General features: G+C 30.8%; 1 protein-coding gene across 1 annotated transcript; it reads right to left on the bottom strand.

Moving 5' to 3' along the window:
• Window positions 1–5,309: 5,309 nt before the first annotated feature.
• On the bottom strand, window positions 5,310–18,602 carry LOC101505076 (flavin-containing monooxygenase FMO GS-OX5-like). The gene is made up of 6 exons (XM_004510947.4): window positions 17,879–18,602; window positions 16,570–16,707; window positions 15,929–16,011; window positions 15,247–15,382; window positions 7,588–7,733; window positions 5,310–5,872 (listed from the first exon to the last, which is right to left on the bottom strand). The coding sequence occupies exons 1-6, from the start codon at window positions 18,464–18,466 to the stop codon at window positions 5,671–5,673; spliced, it is 1,293 nt and encodes a 430-aa protein (XP_004511004.1). The 5' UTR covers window positions 18,467–18,602; the 3' UTR covers window positions 5,310–5,670.
• Between the last annotated feature and the right edge of the window lie 633 nt (window positions 18,603–19,235).

Raw genomic sequence — 19,235 nt, 5'->3', positions numbered from 1 at the left:
TCAATTTTTAATTCAATATTAATTATTTATTGAATTAAATATATATCTTGTCCTTGTAAGTTATTTGTTTTTGTCTCTGTAATTTTTTGTTTTGTTTTAAATTTAATTTTGTAAGTTCAACTTTTTTTAAAAGTAGTCCCTATTGTTAGTTACTATTAAAAAAATATACCATGACAAATAGAGAAGAGACAAAAATAAAATAAATAAAAAACGTGAATTTACAGAAACAAAAATCAAATAAAGCATATATGATTGGTCTCAGTAAATTCACACTTTTTTTATTTTCGTCCTTGTAAGTTTGTACTTTTATTTTTGTCTCTTCTCCAATTGTCAAACAGTTTTTTTTAAGAGTCACTAACACAGGGACAATTTTAAAAACAAACATTGACGAAAATAAATAAAAAACACTAACTTACAAGGACCTGGCGTATATTTAAACTTTGTTTATTTTTCAATTGTACCCTATAATCTATACCACTTTATATTACTCTCAAATCAATATTTTCTACTTTATATTTACGGTGATGATAAATACTCATATACTTTTTTAGAGTAATAATTCAATGCATTTCATTCAAAATGAACCGTAAAATACAGAGTGGCGAATGATAAAAATCTAGGAGATTAACTGTAAATATTATCACCCTTGTTAAATATTGAACAACCCCGTTTGTTAATCGCCGAACAAAACTAATATCATAGTTTTAAAACAATTAAGAAAGAGCTTGCCTGAATTCAAAATAACACCAAAGCTTAGAGACATATTCAATAGAGTATAAGCTAAAGAAAATAAGTTAGACTAAAGTTAAAAGTCAACCAACATGTGTTATCTACAATAATTGTTGCAATCAGAGCTATGACTTTAAATTTTTGGACTTTCTTTGAACCTTAATAAATGTTATTATGTTCTAAATCTTGTTAGAATTATCAATTTCATTTCTTGAGATGATAAAAAAAAAAAAAGGATTTTTGATGTAATAAAAGGACAATTATTATTTTCAACAATATTTTCAAAGTTGGAGATCTTGAAAGACAAGAACCATGTGTTGTTGGTCTCAAGTTGCCTATCTACGACATACATGCAATTTGAGACATATAAGTAAGAATCATAAGTTCAAATTTAGTTATTTGATTTTTATAGACCTTGACATTATTGTTTAGACCATATAAGTAAGAATCATATTTCAAAGGCCATTAAAATGGAACGTTGTACCCATTAATTAGAAATTGTTTGAGGTTTATGATCCTTATTTATTGAGAATGATGACTGATCTTTAATTATTTGTTATTTGTTATGATGAGAAAGTCAGTAATATTGTGGCATGATACATGAGATTTATATAGGCCAATAAAAAAAGTTTGTAAAAGGTGGATTTATTGACTTTGTTGCATTTACTATTGATTATGGTAAATGATGGTTTGTTTGTCTCATGAGACATAATCAAAGAGACTTTTGAAGTATTCAAATAGTTGAAGAACAAAATATGAAATCATATTGGCAAAAACATTGAGAACACATGATTGGATCATGATAGTCAATACTTAAGCTAGTACTTCGTGTTGGTGATATGTCTCCTCAACACTTCAAGAGATAAACACATGAATCCTTCTAGTGAAATTTTGTGCTTACGTGATCCTTGAATAAAGATAATTTTTCCACTCATGAGAATGATTTTAAAAAGATTTTTTGAAGTCTATCTCAAAATTCCCTAACAAGTCAACCATAGGATACCATTACACAGATACATTAGATTGCTCTGAGTTAAAAAATGTTTACTCGCATGAGACAACCACTTGGATACTTATCAGGTTGTGAGTGCCAAAACTCAAGCACAACAAGTACACCCAATCCAATTTGCAATTATGTTTCTTACTCTAACTTGTGCTCCTTCACATAAAAAGTTTTCCTTGTCTATTTTGAATGAAATGGAACCTAGGAGTTACAAATATGCTAACAAGTGTGATATTTAGATCGAAGAGGAGCTACAAGGTCTACATACCAACAAGACATGGAAAATTCTAAACCTACCACTTGGAATCAATCATATAGGAAACAAATGGGTTTACAAGATAAATATGAGGCAAAATGGATTAATTGATAAATATAAAGCAAGATTTGTAGCAAATGGCTACAATCAAAGGGAATGTTTGTATTATTTTGAAACATTTAGTCATGTCACCAAAATTATCACAGTTTGAGTTATACTTTCTTTAGTATCCATATTCAATTGACATCTCCAACAACTTGATATCAACAATACATTCCTGCATAAAGACGTGTATATGAAGTTTCCACACGGGGTCACTACTACCAAACCTTGTGAGGGAAATTTTCGAAATATATTTGTGTTAAGACAAAATCTCAAATAAACGTTTTGATGATAATAAAACAATAGATTAATTAAAGATTATTAATCATGATTCTAAATGTTTTAATATTTAACATGTGTATTTGAGTGTGTTAAAACAAGATAGGAATCAAACATCACAAATCAAATCAAAGAAAGCAATTCCAGAAAACACAGATTGATCTTGAAGCAGTTCTGGAAAACGCAGATTGATCTTGAAGCAGTTCTGGAAAACGCAGATTGATCTTGAACCAGTTCTGGAAAACGCAGATTGATCTTGAAGCAGTTCTGGAAAATAAAGATCAATCCTGGAAACAATATTCATCCTATACTCTCATATAATCAACAAAAGATCAATCCAAGTCATATCTGTTCCAGAATTTGAAGAATCAAATGTATGCTTCAATAAAGGCATATCACAAAGATCATTCTTCCTAAAAAGCAAATGCCAGTACAAGCCTACAAGTAGCAAAGTACACTACTGATTTGAACTATTATAAAGCCTGTGCACATAACAGAAAAGCATGTACTCAAGGCTGACATACTGAGACAAATCACAGAGTACAAGGCCAGTTCATCACAAACCAAAAGATCAATCTTGGATCGATCTTTTGATGCAGCTCATCAATCTTACTTTTGGCAGAACTTATCCAACAACTCTTTTATGACAGCTGGTCCCTTTCCAACGGACACATGAGTTGTCCTAAGCCTTCTTGGAGTCTATAAATGCAGCTGCAAGTTGAAGAACAAAACACAACAATCAGCACCAAGCAAAAGATCAATATTTTCAATCATACTCAAGTGTCTCAAAATCGTTCTTATAGTTTGCTGTTTTGTTTTAATCTTTGTGTTGCAATCATTTACAACTGAGGTCTATTTACAGAATATATTTCTCAAACAAGAGTTGAGTAAATATCAAAACTTTAAATAGTCTCAAATCCATCACGTTGTAACTCAAGGTTGTTTTGTCACAACTTGAGTAAATTGCAAAAATCCTTTTATGTTTTGAAAGGTAACTTGTTAAAGCCTTTCCAAAACAGTAAGGTAGAAAGTGGAAATCTCACTCTTGTGAGGACTGGACGTAACCCGTGTTTGGGTGAACCAGGATAAAATATCTGTGTAATCTCTCTATCTCTATCCTTGTTTATTTTATGCTAAAACAAATCATATTTTGATAAAATCGATTTTACTGTTTTGAAGCAAACCAAGATTGATCTTTAACAAAACCAAGATCAATCTTCATTACTGCAAAGATCAATCTTGGGTTGAAATCTTATTTTAAAAACATAAATTTTTAAAAAGGGACAATTATAATTCAAACCCCCCTTCCTTATAATTGATATTTCTACTTCAATTTGAAATTCTCTAATAGCTATATTAATGTAGCAAAATTAAATAACTTAGTGTACCACTTGATTAAGTGGTTGCAATGTTTGGGTTTAATTCAAACCAATGCATCTTTTAAGTTATCAAGGGTTACAAACTTTTTCAAGAGTGGTTTATTTCACCAATTGGTATGAGTTTTTCTATAAATAGAGACACTTTAGAGATATAAAGGAAAAAGAAAAAAAAAATCATGTTATATTAGTCGAAATTCTGTCAAAAATATTTCTGAATCATTTCTTCTTTTCTCTAGCGTTCGAGAGTAAATGAAGGAACTTTATTCTGTAACTATCATTGATCGATATGTTTGATGTGAATGTGCAATTCACTTCAAAGATTCCAAAGTATCCTAAAGAAGATTTACCGGTTAACTCGTTTGCATTCAATATATATAGATTGGTGAAGGCGACTCGAACCTAAAGTTTAGTGTGATACACATACTTTAGAATTTATTTGTGCAACTTTCATCATCATCATCAAGTTCATCCTCTTCTTGTTCAAGATTTGCGTATACCCCCAACAAAAGATCCAACAAACCTTATCAAGTTTGCAAGCTAACAAAATAACTATATGGCTTGAAGCAAGCCAAAGCCAATAGACAATGGCTTGAGAAACTACTTTCAACTTTACATGGAATGAGATTTCATCAAGCCACTACAGATTATTCATTATTAAGCACAAGGAGATAAGTTTTACGACTCTTCTTATCTATGTAGATGATGTAATCCTTGTGGGGAATAACTTTAGTAAATTTCATCAAATCAAAGACATGTTAGATTAGTTATTTGACTTCAAGGATATAGGGCCTTTAAAATGCTTTTTGGGGGCTAGAAGTAGCTCAATCAAGTAAAGGAATTTTTCTAGGTTAGAGAAAATACTGCTTAGACTTGTTATCTGATAGGGTAGTAAGCCAATATCAACACCTATGGACTCATCCCTAAGGCTGCAAGTGTAGGATGGGATTTCTAATGTGGATGCTAGTGAATATAGAAAATTAATTAGGAGGCTAATCTACTTAACAACAAAAAAATAACCTCATATAAGTTTTGTTCAACAATTGAACCAATTTATTGTTAATCCAGCTCAAACTTATTCAAAGGAAACAAGCTGATTGCTACGATATTTGAAGAAATAACCGAGAAAATAGAGAAATATTATAAGGTGAATACAAAAGTTACTCCAACTTGAGAAAAAAATAAATCAAATAAGAGAAAGGTCATGGAAAAGAAAAACAATTTCTTCTTCCCATTATCTAGATATGCTAGTCAATGGGAGCACACATCATTTATATCATTTATAGTAGAGACAAGATATCAGAATTGCATGCAGTCAAAATTGCACACAATCCTGCAGTCGACACGTTTATGACCATCCGATTAAGATCGGACAATTTAAATTTTCAATTCATATTTTAGATTTAATTAAAGAACTAAAATGATATTAAAATATAGACTATTTGATCTTAATTGGACGATAAAAAATATCATAACTATTAAACTGGACGATAAAAAATATCATAATTACTAAACTGCACGTAATTTTGAATGCATGCAATCAAAAGACAATGACCTAAAGACATGTGAATCATAATCAATTTCCAATACAATAAGTGATTTGTTTCACCACACAAAGTTACAGCTAAGTTTTTTTTTCATGTTCTTAAACTCTATTAATTCCTAAATTTTCTTATGGCTCAATTGTTTTTTCCTTTTCGCCACTTACAAACACCACTATCTTCTTCTTTGTCTTTAGTTTAGTATGTCTATGTCTATTTAGACCCTACAAGTATTTTAACCATCATAATAATTGGACACAAATGAAGCATGAATTACAATTTTCAAATTATAAATAGAACTTTGATCATTTGTATTTGGTTAATTATTTGAGGTTACATTCCTTTATTTTATATGGTAGAAGAAATCAAACACTTTCTTTGATTCTAGGGAGTGGGTGTAGTTTGGATGATGGCATTCCAATAAGCATCATCCCATTGGTCTCTGTATTTGGTGGGTGTTTCAATTAATTTCTTGATGCACTCTTTCAACATGTTTTCCCTCCACTCTTCCAAAGGAGGCAACCCAATTTGTGCAGCCAACCAATTTTTGTACTCACTCTGCCACACAAATTTAATGAGATAATATTGATTATTTTTAGGTACAAGCATTTTTAAATTTATAGATAAAAATTTAGGAGGTACATTCACATATAAAGATATAATAATGTATTTAAAAAAAGAATTTAAAGCTTAAATCCAGATCACAACTATTTATTTTGCATATTGTTCCTCAACTTTTTTAAAATTTCAAATTGTTATGGAAATCATTTCCAAATTACTGCAACAAACAAATCTATGCATAATTTTTATTATAATTGTTTCATTGATTAAAAAAAAAAAGAATCATTTTCCTATTACCCTTCCTAGAATTACATTCACCTTGTTTATAATATGGTGCTAAAATCTTCCTCTTTCTAAGTTTTGTACAAAATAAAGTATTGTTGGAAAATATCAAATTAAAAATAATTGAGAGTACTTAAGGCAAAATATAGAAAAGACATACTTTCAACTACTTCAATTAATTTTTTTTAAGTAGTGGACATTGCAAAAAAGGACACTTATAATGAGACACGAGGAGCATTATTAATATTTAGATATGTAGACAAACAACCATTCGCACATTTGATATTTGAACTTTTTTTATATACTACTTTTGATATTATATGAACTTTTTGTATATACTACTTTTGATACTATATGTAAGATTCATTTGATCAAAGTATAATAATTAAAAAAAAATTATACTAAGTGTATCAATATTGTAATTTTATTTAAAATTATCTTTCAATTCTTAAAAGAAAGATTAGTGGTCTTTTAATTTAATTAAGGATATTTTGCAAAAAATAATTTATAATTTTAAAATGTATGATTATGTCTTTAGTAGAACAATTAGAGTATGTATTATAGTATTATTTTGATAAATGACAAATAAAATTAAAAGAGTTATAGAAAACAAATATTATGTACAATTTTTTTAATAAATTAAAGAGGGTGGTGGGTGTTTATTCAAAACTAGATGAAATATTAATGTCATTTGAAATGATCTCACCGAAGGCAAATGCAATTTTCTTTAATTTATATGTATCTTGTAATTTAAAAAACATCTTATAAAAAAGGACATTTTTTTTGTAAGAGTCTTACATAGAAAGTCACGGATAATATATATAACTACATCAATGCCACCGATTTAAGTGACAAATCTTTTGTAGAAGGCCATCGTACTTCTAGATATATTTAAGAGAAGACTTAAGATGTGCTTAATTACAATTTTAATTCCTTTATTTTCATTAATTTGTGAAATTGATTCTTTTATCTTAAAATCCAATAACTTAAGTTATTTTTTTAAATTTTTTAACTAAAAATAGTAATATGACATATTTTAAACAATTCGACATATGATATAATGATGTTAAATGATTAATACATATAAAATTACAATAAAATTATAGAAAAACTACAATTTCAACTTCTAAAATTATTCATTTTTTAATTTTATTAATAATATATAAATAATTAATACATCTAAATAATTTTATATCGTGAGATCGTACAATTTTAAATAAAATGAATAATTTTATGAGCAAAATCGTAATCAAACTTTTAAATAAAATGAATAATTTTATGTGCTCAATAATAATAATAATAATTAATAAAATGAATAATTTTATGAGCAAAATCGTAATCAAACTTTTAAATAAAATGAATAATTTTATGAGCAAAATCGTAATCAAACTTTTAAATAAAATGAATAATTTTATGAGCAAAATCGTAATCAAACTTTTAAATAAAATGAATAATTAACTTTTAGGCAAACCTTTTTTCTCCATTTCACGGTAGATATCTTGAACAGATTCTAGCATCTCCTCTTCCGTAGGTAACAAAATGTTACCAGACAAAACTCTTGCAACCCACGTGGCTTGTAATTCAACAATAGAAAATAGGGGCTCCTAGTCATAGCAAGTTATTTAATTTCTCAATTACATCATCCTTTAACTGTATAATAAAAGGCAGAATTCAAATATTTTCCTTTGTGAAATTAAACGCAAATCAATAATGTGTGGTAGTGAAGAGTTTAAAGAAAACAAAGAGAGTTGCTTAATAAAATTTAGGTAAATTTCTGTAAGATTTTAAGTTCCACGAATATAACAATGATCATTTCACTTTCTAGTGTTTTAATCACTTAACACAGATTAGTTGAGCTATCATGAGATTTTAAAGCAACATGTTTTATTTTGTTTCTATAGTTTTTGTTTGTTAGTCGCAAGCATGGCTAACAAAACTCAACGCTAGATATGTCACACAACACCACTTATCAAAGATCATTTCCACCATTTTGCATTCTCCATCCAAACTTAGTGTGAGGAAAATTTCCAAAATATATTTGGAATTTTCTACTAGCTATATTAGTGTAGCAAAATTAAATACCTTAATGTATTATTTGGTCAAGTGGTTGTAATGTTTGAGTTTAATGCATCTGTTAGTCATCAAACCAATGAATCTGTTAAGTTACTAAAGGTTATAATCTTTTTCAAGAGTTGTTTTCTTTCACCAATTGGTATGAGTTTATCTATAAATAGAGATACTTAAGAGACAGAAAGAAAAAGACAAAATTCATGTAACATGAGTCAAATTTTCTGTCAAAAATATTTCTGAGTCATTTCTTTTTTTCTCTAGTGCACGAGAGTAAATGAAAGAACTTTATTATGTTAATTATCATTGATCGATAGACTTGATGTGTGTGTAATTCATTTCAATGATTCCAAAATATCATGAAGGTGATTCGTCGGTTAAACCGTTTGCATCCAATATACATAGATTGAGGGCAAATCGAATCTAAAGCTTAGTATGACACACACACTTTGAAATTTATTTGTGCAACTTTCATCATCATTAGTTTCATATTCTTCTTGTTCAAGATTTGCAGCATACCCCTAACAAAAGATCCAACAACTTCATTAAACACATCTTGCCCCTATGCAGTATTGTAATTATATATGGAATTGTAGATGTCCAAATAGAATCCAATTAGTTGCAAATGAAAGTTAAGATCCATAGCTACAATTTTAATGAAGACACTGAAACTTAATTTGGACTTTACAAGGGTGGAAAGTGCAAGTCAAATTAGAGAGAGAAATTTTTTGGAGAAGAAATGTGTTTATTTAACACTGTAGAGCCATGCATCCAGGGCAGAGCATTGCACTCAAAAATGCGTTATAGTGCATTTGGTGGCACAATTTTCTGTCTAGAGCAGAGCAATGCGCTACCACACGTTCCAAAATCCTATTTAAGCTATAAAAAAAATCATATTTTGCAAGGGTTCTGACCTAAGAGGAATTGAAGATCATACTGGGCACATCTTGGAGGCTAGGAATTTGAAGATTTCACTCTTGAAAGTAAGAAGTGAAGATTCATTCCATCTTTCTTATGTATAATTTTATTTTCTTCATTATTACTATGTTCTTAATCATGAACTAATTTTTCCATTGATTAGTGATTAGATAAACCTCTTTGAATCTATGTAATTTTGGTTTTCTTATGTTATTTATGCAATTAAAAAGAGTTTGATTGTTTATATATTTTTGCTCTTAATGTTTTCCTGTGTTTGATTACCATAGAATTCAATATTGTTATAAGAATATAAAATAATATCATGTGGTTAAGAAACTAACATTCGTACATGCTTTGAGTAACAAGTCTAATCACCTAAGAAATTATGGTTCGTTGTTATAAAAAAAAGGATTTGACTCAATGAATTGATCTTGGTCAACACATTTGAAAAAGCAACCCATCATATCATGTGCAAAGACTACAAGCAGACCTATAGATCACTCTTGTGTGAATTAAAAAACAATATAAAGTCAATCTTCAAAAAGGCAACAACAAACAAGCCAAAAGTGAAAGTCATCACATATCTTAAAGAGAGGAAAGAGAAAAGGACTTCACATGAAGCCTTTACAAGCATTGAATAAAGGAGAATGAAAAAGACATCACATGGTCTTACAAGCCTTAAAGACAAGAAAGAGAAAATGACAGCACGTGCCCCATGTTTCCAGAAAATCTGCAACCTCGTACTTGAGGATAGACTGCATCTGTCCAAGGACAACTGCATGACAGTTTCGTAATTATAAGAAAAGACCTTGGGCTTTTTGAATTGATTTTCCAACGGTCATAAAAAGCTTGGCATATGAAGTGAACATCATAAGACTTCTATAAAAGGCAGCAAGCTCTTCTTCATCAAACACACAACACATTGCATTAAAAAGATCAATGATCTTAAAGCTTTCAAGAAGCAACATTCATCCTCTCTTCATAATTTCTACAATCCTACATTAGATCTTTGTAAATCCTTTGAGAAAGTATTAAGAATCAATCACTCTCATGTCACATTGTAATTTCCACGTGAGATACACTTGGAAATATTTGAAACCTGATTGTAAGCTTGGTGAAGCTAAAGAATACACAAATTTGTAATCATCCTCTATGAGAGGTTGGTCTGTTTGAACATTAGTGAAATCTCACAAGTGTGTGAGGACTGGGCGTAGCCTTCATTGGGTGAACCAATATAAAAACTGTGTGTGTCAATCTCATATTTTTCTCTCACTCTTTAGTTCAGCTCAAATCTGAAAGTTTGAAAAACCCATCCTCGCGCTTTCCGTCCTCTGCGAGAGGATAGTTTTAAAAACACTTGAAAATTATTTTTAACAGCAAAATCCCTATTCAACCCCCCTTCTAGTGATATTTAGCTACATCAAATTTGACGTAATCAAATAAGTTAGATTGTTAAAATAGTGAATCAATAATTGTATAGTGAAAAGGACATGATTTGAATTCGTTAATCGTTTTTCTCTTATTGAATTTTCCGTATTTAATTTTATGCTTGTTCAATTTTATAAACCAACCATAAACTTTTTATTTACCTAAGTGTTAAATACTTTGTTGCATAATTAAATTAATAACAATCTGTGTGGAGACAATTTTATTTATCATTATTATTACTTTAATGATTTGGTATACTTGTCAAAAAGTTGTCAAATTTTTTACGTTGTTGTCAAGGATTGTTGACAAATTTTTTTACAAGGAAAATTAGTAATACTTTGTTATTTTAATTTTATTTGTTAATTGTTTTTATATAAAAACAATTGTTTTTAATTGTGTTGCATTACTTATATTTTTTGAATTTTGCTTTGCTAATCTGACACTTTTATGTTTACTAGAGTTATTCGGCAAGGTGATCTCGTTTCTCCCTATCTTTTTGTTATTTGTATGGTTAGATTGTCCCATATTATTGTTGACTAAGTTGAAGCTCCGTACTGGAAACCAATACGTGCACATAAGAATGGTCCCAAATCTCCCACCTCCTCTTTTTTGCTGATGATCTTCTTTTCTTTGCATAAGCCTCTATTGAACATGCTCATCGTATTTTGCATTGTCTATATATGTTTTGCAAAGCTTCCGAACGACGAATTAATAATTAGATGACACAAGTGTATTTCTCCAAGAATATGGACAATCAACTAAGAAAAGACATCTTGCAACATACAAAGTTTACCAATACTACCAGTATGGGAAGGTATTTGGGCGCAAACATTGTCTCAAAGAGAAATTCAATAGCTCATTTTAGCAATATTGTAACAAGATTCAAAATAAGGTGTGCGATTGGAAACAACAACATTTAAGCTTAGTTGGTAGAATCACGTTCTCGAAGTATTTACTGGGTTATATCCCATATTATCACATGCAATATGCAAAGTTTATGGCGACCCTTTATGCTGGAATGGAGAAGATTGAGCGTGGTTGATTGTAAACCTCATTTTTTTTTAGTTGGGATGATACTGATAATGACTGTAAATCTCATTTTAAACGTCAACAACAAATGAATAAGGCATTTCTTATGAAGATGCTTTCGAACCTCACTACTAGTCCAGATTGCCATTAGTGTAAGGTTCTTCATATCAAATATGGCAGTAACAATTACCTGCTTGATTATATTAGTTATGAACCTTATAATTCTCCTTTCCGGGGAGCTACTGTAGGTGTGTTGGACAAATTCATAATGAATGTGGTGCAAAAAATTGGGGATGGTAACCATACCAACTTTTGGCTTGGAAAAATGTGGGCCTAACAACACATGTCGACTAACTTATGACTCTACTCTTATTGTTAAAGATATGGTTGATAATGAGGGTAATTGGGACTTTAATTAATTTTTGATAATCGACCGACTAACAATGCTAACAGGATCATAACTCTCCCAGCCCCCAATGAAGCGGGTGGACTAGACACTTTAGGTTAAGGAGGCATTAATATCCATCATTATATTGCGCAAAGTGCCTACATTCTGAATTTTAAGAACCCTAACAATATAGAGGGGAACTAGAGAGCTCTTTGGAAGTGGAAATTCCCTCATTGGATTCTGTTGGAACAAAGTTGGTTTTCCCTCTTATGATTTTGATGTTAACAAATGTATTTTATGAGAATAATTTGTTTGGACAAATGACTTCATTAATTATGCAGGAATTAGAATAGGAAATCAGAATAAGATATCAAAAGCAACAAATAAGAAGAAAAATATTAGAGGAAGTCACTAGAGGAAACAATTAGAGGAAGTAAAAAGGTCAAAGAAAAGGAAATCAAATCAGCCAGCAAAATCCTCATAATTGAAAAAATGCATGTTCTAGAAAGCACGTGCATCTGCCTCTGATAGCATACTTCAGGTAGTTCAACGTGTTTATGGTAGTCCAACGTGCTTTTGGAAACTCGACGTGTTTTGGTAAATCAGCGTGCCTCTGAAGAATTATGTGCCTCTAAAGTTTCAGCGTGTCTATAGAGTTTCATGCCTCTGATGAACATTAACTTTTACATGCCTTTGATGAACAATAACCTTTCCATGCCTCTGATGAACAATATTTTTACATGCCTTTGATGAACAGTATTTCTGCATGCCTTTGATGAACAATAATTTTAGTATGCATCTGATGAACAATATTTTTGAGCATGTCTCTGAAGTCTATTGTTCAAGCCTGCATCTAAAGCTCATGTTTCGCTAGTTCAAATATTTGAAACATGTTAACACTGCTTTTGATAAGCAGCCTCTAAAGTTGCACTGACTCTTATATGCATCAAAGGTGAAGTTGTCAATGCCACTAATTCTATGTCACGCAGTTCTACCTCAGACAAAATTATTCAAGCAACACAACATATGACTCCAAATATCAAGTCAATGATTTCGATGGAGAAAAGTCAATGACTTCGATGGAAGGTCAAAGACTCTGATAGATTGAGCAACATACTGAATTGGACTTAGCCATATCCTTACTTCTAAAGGTCCAAGAACAAGCCTAGATTTGTTCCTACCTAAATCAAATCAAGTGTATGAAGGAAGATTCAAGTGAACCTAGTTGCAAACGTAATCTGAAAAAATACGCACAATATCTTTCTAGAAGAATTAATCACCCCCCCCTCCAAATCAAATCAAGCGTATGAAGGAAGACTCAAGTGAACCAATTTTCTAACGTAATCTGAACAAATTCACAATATCTTTCTAGAAGAATTGCTCATATCCGATTGGGAAATAAAGAATTGGCTATCGGTCATATTATCAAAACATATCCTTCATAATTATATTTGGAAGAAATATTTGTTGACCAAACTAGAATGAAGATACAATTCAGAACTCATAATGGACTAAACTGAAATCCTAATTTTAACTATAAATAGATACTCAAAGCTGAAGAAGAATTCAACGAACCAACAAACTCAGAAATCCTAAAAAACCAAAGTTATTTAGAAAAAAACTAAAGAGCATATTTTTTCTAAGTATTCATAGTTTAAGGTTTTAAGTTCTAGCCAAACATTCGTTCAAAGAAAAATATTTTAAGTGTTGTAGTGTGGGAAAATCATTGTATCAAATCAGCTTACTAGAAGCAAAACCAAACATATTTCCAACTCACTGTAACCCAGCCCTATAGTGGCTTTAGTTGCCTCAAACAATTTGTGGATCTCAGGTTGTGTTGAGACGACTTGAGTTGTAGGGTCAAGTGGGTATTTGCCTCTACAATATGTAGGTTTTAGGTTGTGTAGAGAAAACTTGACTTGTAGGGTCAATGTGTGGGTTGTCTTAAAAAGTCTATAGGTTTATGCTATTTTGAAAAGACTGGCTTGTAGGGTCAGATGTTGTGTAATTTAAGATTTTTGAGTTAGTGGATTAATCCTTCTATGTGAGGGGACTGCACGTAGCTACCAAGTTGGTGGTGAACCAAGATAAAATCTTGTGTGTTGTCTTTACATATGCATTATTTATTTTACCGTTGCCTCTAATTAGCAAAATTGTTTAAGTCACCAAATCAAAATTAAAATTAAGAAAAGAGTTTTAATTTTAGACAAACACAATTCAACCCCCTTCTCGTGCTTGTGCATCTTTATATTCAAACTTTCATGTGACTGGTGGTCCATGGGCATATTCTCACCAATTATCATAAAAGCATGTGGGGGTCGGTATATCTCCCTTATGCTCTTATTGCAAGATTGACGACGAGACTATACTCCATATTCTCCACAATTGCAATTTTGCAAAACAGGTATGGGTTAAACTTGTTCCTCCAAATCTAATAACTTGCTTTTCTCTTTTAATTGCAAGGATTAGGTTTTTAATTATCTCAACATCAACTGGTGGCAATAAATTTGCATGATAATCTATTGGCATATGTGGAATTGGCGAAATAAAGCAATTTTTAAAGAAAATGGTTCAACCACCTACCAACCCTATCTATGTCATCTAAAATTTCTTTAGATCTACAGTTGAAAGCACTTACACTCACCTACATAACTCTCTTCATAATCGTGACATTGTATACATTGGATGAGAGAGGCCTCAACAAGGTTGGATAACACTTAACTGTGATGAGTTGTGCAAGGAGAATGGTGACATTGTAGGATGTGGCAGGTTACTTCGTGACTCAAATGTCAGATGGATCAAGGGGTTTATGCGAAATATTGGAGCATGTGATGCTCTGCATGCCCATGACATGGGGTAGAGTTTATCTCATTTGATGGTAGAAAGCAACTCAAAGATTTTCATTGACATGGTCACAAAAAAATACAATTTCAAGGAGAACATCTATCATGTTCGATGTTTTCAATAGTTTCTCCAAGAGGATTGACATATTCAATTTACTCATATGTGGCGTCAAGGTAGAAAAAATGCTTATTGATTGACTAACTTTAGTCTTACTTTTGATTCTTGAATCCTTGTTATTCTAGAGTCTCCTCCTAGTGAACTTAAGCAACACCTTAGTGATATTTTTAGAGCTTGCATGTCTAGGAGTGTGAGTTTAATTATTTAGTTTTTTTTTCTTTCTACTTTGGGTCTTCAACCCTCTTTTCTACCCAAAAAAAAAAAAAATTCTTTGGTTTTGACATTAATAAGAGTAGAAAGAGAAAAGAAAATGTGTTACCAATAACCTTCTCAATGATACCAATGAAAGACAATGAAGGTGCTAATGATGGAGGAAATATGTGCTTATATAATGGTCCAACACATTTTTCTTCAACAGTTACAATTCCATTGGTTTCAAGAAATGGAAAATAGTATTTGTATCTATTGTCAACACATGTATGCAAAAATAAAATCACAATATTAGAAGTTATTCACATAAAAATATTAGACAATCATTTTATAAATAAATAATCTATGATGAATTTGTAGGTCAGTCCAAAGTGAAAGTGATACTGGTCAAAATGATAGTTAGAATGATGGTTAATGGATCAATGACAGTTAGTGGTAGTTACGACGGTCAAAGTAGTGGTTGGAGTTGAGGTTAAAGTTGTGGTCAAAATGGTGATGAGAGTGGTGTGGTGGTCGACGGTGACCACATAGGTGACTATTGTGGTGGTTGAGAGTGGTCAAAGTGGTGGTCGACAATGGTTGAAATGGTAGTTAGTGGTGGTCGACACTTATCAAATTGGTAATCAGATTATTGATCGATAGTGGTCAAAGTGGTAGTTAGTGGTGGTCAAGGTGGTAGTTGACAATACTTAGCGAGACCTCTTGGTGGCCATAGTAATTAAAGGGGTGGATGACATTAATTAGAGTGATAGTCAATATTTCTAGAAGATAAAATTGTTCAAGACTTTTTTAATGTACCCAGTGCATTGAATTATGGTATCTGCAAAAATTGAGGATCCATCTTGAAAGGCAATCGAGCCATCTTCATTCACACATTTTACCTGCAAAGAAAAGTAGAACTACTAGTATCAAAAACATATCGTATTGAAATAAAACAGCTAAGAAGATGCCAACCAAAATTGCATCCAGTAGAAGGGGTTAATTATTCACAACGTGGTGAATTCAAATTTAAATCCTCGCTGGAAAAGATATTTACATTTAGTGTCTGATATACCTCAATTTTTTTAAAAAAAACATATGCAAATAACATTTAAAAAAAATGTACTAAATAGTTTATATAAAGGAAAATTTTTATTTTATGTTATCAAATAAAGTAAACGTTGATTTTATTCACAAGATATTATCATTATAATACTTGAATGTATCAAAATTTTAAAAATATTTTCAAGTATATATTTTATTAGTAAATTTATGAATCAAATTAAATAAAAAATTGATTTTTTTTAATTACACAAATAAAAAACACATTTGAGAGTATCAAACTAATTAACATAAAACATATTTAAAAATCAAATTGGCTAAAAAAGAACATCTATTACTTTTTTAATTTTAATATATTCAGATATTAAAAGATAGTAACATTGTATCACTGTACATACCATGTCATGGTATTTTACATTTTCGAACTTCACACCGAATGGGTTCTCTTTAACTGCTATGTGAATCTCCTTTGCTACCGGTAAAATGTCCACTAAGATATCAAAAGCACTAGGTCCATATCCAACTAAGAGCACAATCTGTTAGGTAGAAACCATCAAAATGGATTGTACATAGCAAAATAGGGTGAATAACACTTCTTTTTCAGAATAAGCAATGAAAAATCGATTTAAGGGTGGTGTCAACATATAATTTTTTTTGGTAAATGAAGATAATAAATAATATTTATTAAAAAACCTATAATTTCATATAATATTTTTGTTTATAAAGAGATTGACAAACACCACTAACAACAATGAAATCCATGCTTCAAACGCGAATAAGATATTTAGACTAACAATACAACATTTGTTTGAACTTGGTCTTCTAAATTATAATCTAGTATAATAATAAACAAACAAAAGAATTAGCATAAGTTCATAACCTTGTATAAATAAGAAACCTATAATATACTAACCTAATTATAATATATTAATATTTGTCTATAGAAAAATAAAAATACACTTCACAAAAGTATCATTTTAGTTTTTTATGTATTATTTTTTATGATGCTTAGATTCTTAAAGTTTAATTTAGTTTTCGCTTAAGTCTTTTAAGTTTTTATTTTTCCAATATAATAAATTATATTATATTTACATCGTTAGTTATTTATTTCACTTTCAACAACGACTAATGCAATTGAAAACATCTAGTCATTAAAATCTCTACCAAATGTTGCAACAATAAGTCATTTAAACTAATCATTTAGAAAACAATCATCAAACCATATAAAACGGTATTTCATGATTTTTCTAAAACTATTTAGACACATATATAACATCTAAATATTTGGTAATAAAGGTTTATCCATATAATCAATATCAATAACTTCATTAATTTATAAAGTAGTTTGAATAGTCAACTCAATAATCAATATCAATAACTTCATTAATCTTATGACTTTTATTCTAATTACTTGTTTATTATAATTTTTTTAAGAATCATTCATAGTCGATCAAACCGGTAATGATATAATTACGATCAATTAAAGAAGTGTGAAGCATATCTAATTAATCACCATTAAAATTTTAAGTGTATTATTTTTTTCTTCATAAATTTTAAGTGAATTAACATAAATAAGATCTTAGTTCAAACCTAAAACACTAAGGTATAACTTAATTATGACGAAGACAAAAAAAAAAAAAAATCATAATAAAATTCGCCTAATTCAATTCTATAATTAAATTGTTTTGGAGAATTAGCACGATGTACCTGGTCTTGAAAGGGTTGAGGTACACGATAATTATGACTATGCATTTGATATCCTCTCCAATTTTCTTTACCCGGAATCTCCAAAACTCTCGGTGAACTATTATGACCCGAACACACTACAACCGCTTCAAACACTTCCCGGGTCACCAATCCGGATCCCCGACTCCACCACTCAATCATCCACCCTTCTTCCCCTCTTTCAACCCGAACCACTTTCGCACCAAACCGGGTCAACTCGATGATCCCAAACTCATCCGCAAACCGGTCCAGAAAACGGAGAACTTCATCGTGACCCGGAAATGTTCTCGGATCGGATTCGGATTTCGAAAACGGGTAGTCGCGGAAGCTCATGAGTTGTCTTGGGAGGTTGGTGCGTAGGGAAATGTAGAGACTGCTGTGAACTGTTTCTCGGTTCGGGTTGAGACTAAGTGGGTCAGATTCGGTTTTTGGATTGTATATCCAATTACCTCCTATGCGATCGTTTTGTTCGAAAACGACGACGTTATGGTGTTGTCGTTTAAGTTCGCGTGCAACGACAAGGCCTGATACGCCTGCACCAATAACGGCGACTTTCACGGAACGATTCATTGGTTTGAATCATAAAACGGTTTCCAAACATATACAATAGATTTTTATGAATTTAGATTAGATAAGGATTTATTCATTTAAGGTTTGTAAAATGAGGTGCCGCGTAAGAATTGTAGTCAAAGTTTCTAGAAAGGGAACACTGATTTTCTAACTAGAATTTGTGGTAATAAAATAATATTTCTATACAACTTTTGAGAACTCGTGTTAATAGTACTATAAAGTCAAATTTTGTATACTACTTAGTCTATGATGGTGGGAGGCTCGTCAAATCTATAACTCATTCGGTCTCAAATATAATTAGTGTATCTAATAACTTGAATGTGCCACTATTTGATTCTTTATTATGTGATTGATGAAACTAGATTGTGTATTGTGAGTATTGCAAACTAAATATTGGGATTTTATTGTGATTTACTGATATACATATATAATGATGAATATTGTGAAGTCAAACTGAAATTTATTGAGTTGTGATGATCAAGTAAGTCTGAGATATGTGTTGTAGATTTTGGAGTTAGGATTATTTTGAAGTACAATTGAATGACCCTTGATCGTGGAGGGCTACAGTCGAATTGTAAGGTAAGACTGATAGACCTTGGGGGTACCTCTAGTGAAGAATTCCTAAGTGGATTAGTGGGTTATTCCTTAAGGCCGAAAGCTACCATGCAACACAAGAGTACCTCGACCGTCTCGTATATGTGTCTCGGGTTGAGTTGAGGGGATCTATGAGGACTTGGTCATTCATGAATTGTCTGTCCACTCTTGTAGT

The sequence above is a fragment of the Cicer arietinum genome, chromosome 7 (genome assembly GCF_000331145.2).
Source record: "Cicer arietinum cultivar CDC Frontier isolate Library 1 chromosome 7, Cicar.CDCFrontier_v2.0, whole genome shotgun sequence".
NCBI classification, from domain to species: Eukaryota; Viridiplantae; Streptophyta; class Magnoliopsida; order Fabales; family Fabaceae; genus Cicer; species Cicer arietinum.
The sequence above is the reverse complement of the archived record's forward strand: the minus strand, read 5'-3'. Positions and strand labels throughout refer to the sequence as shown.

Bases quoted from the DNA above. Each gene is read 5' to 3' on its own strand.
- LOC101505076 (XM_004510947.4), bottom strand. From the start codon at position 18,466: ATGAATCGTTCCGTGAAAGTCGCCGTTATTGGTGCAGGCGTATCAGGC. The intron at 16,708-17,878 runs GTACATCGTGCT...TCTACCTAACAG, and splicing joins CTCAACCCTTTCAAGACCAG to ATTGTGCTCTTAGTTGGATA. The intron at 7,734-15,246 runs GTTATTGGTAAC...TGCTATGACTAG, and splicing joins TCATTGGTATCATTGAGAAG to GAGCCCCTATTTTCTATTGT.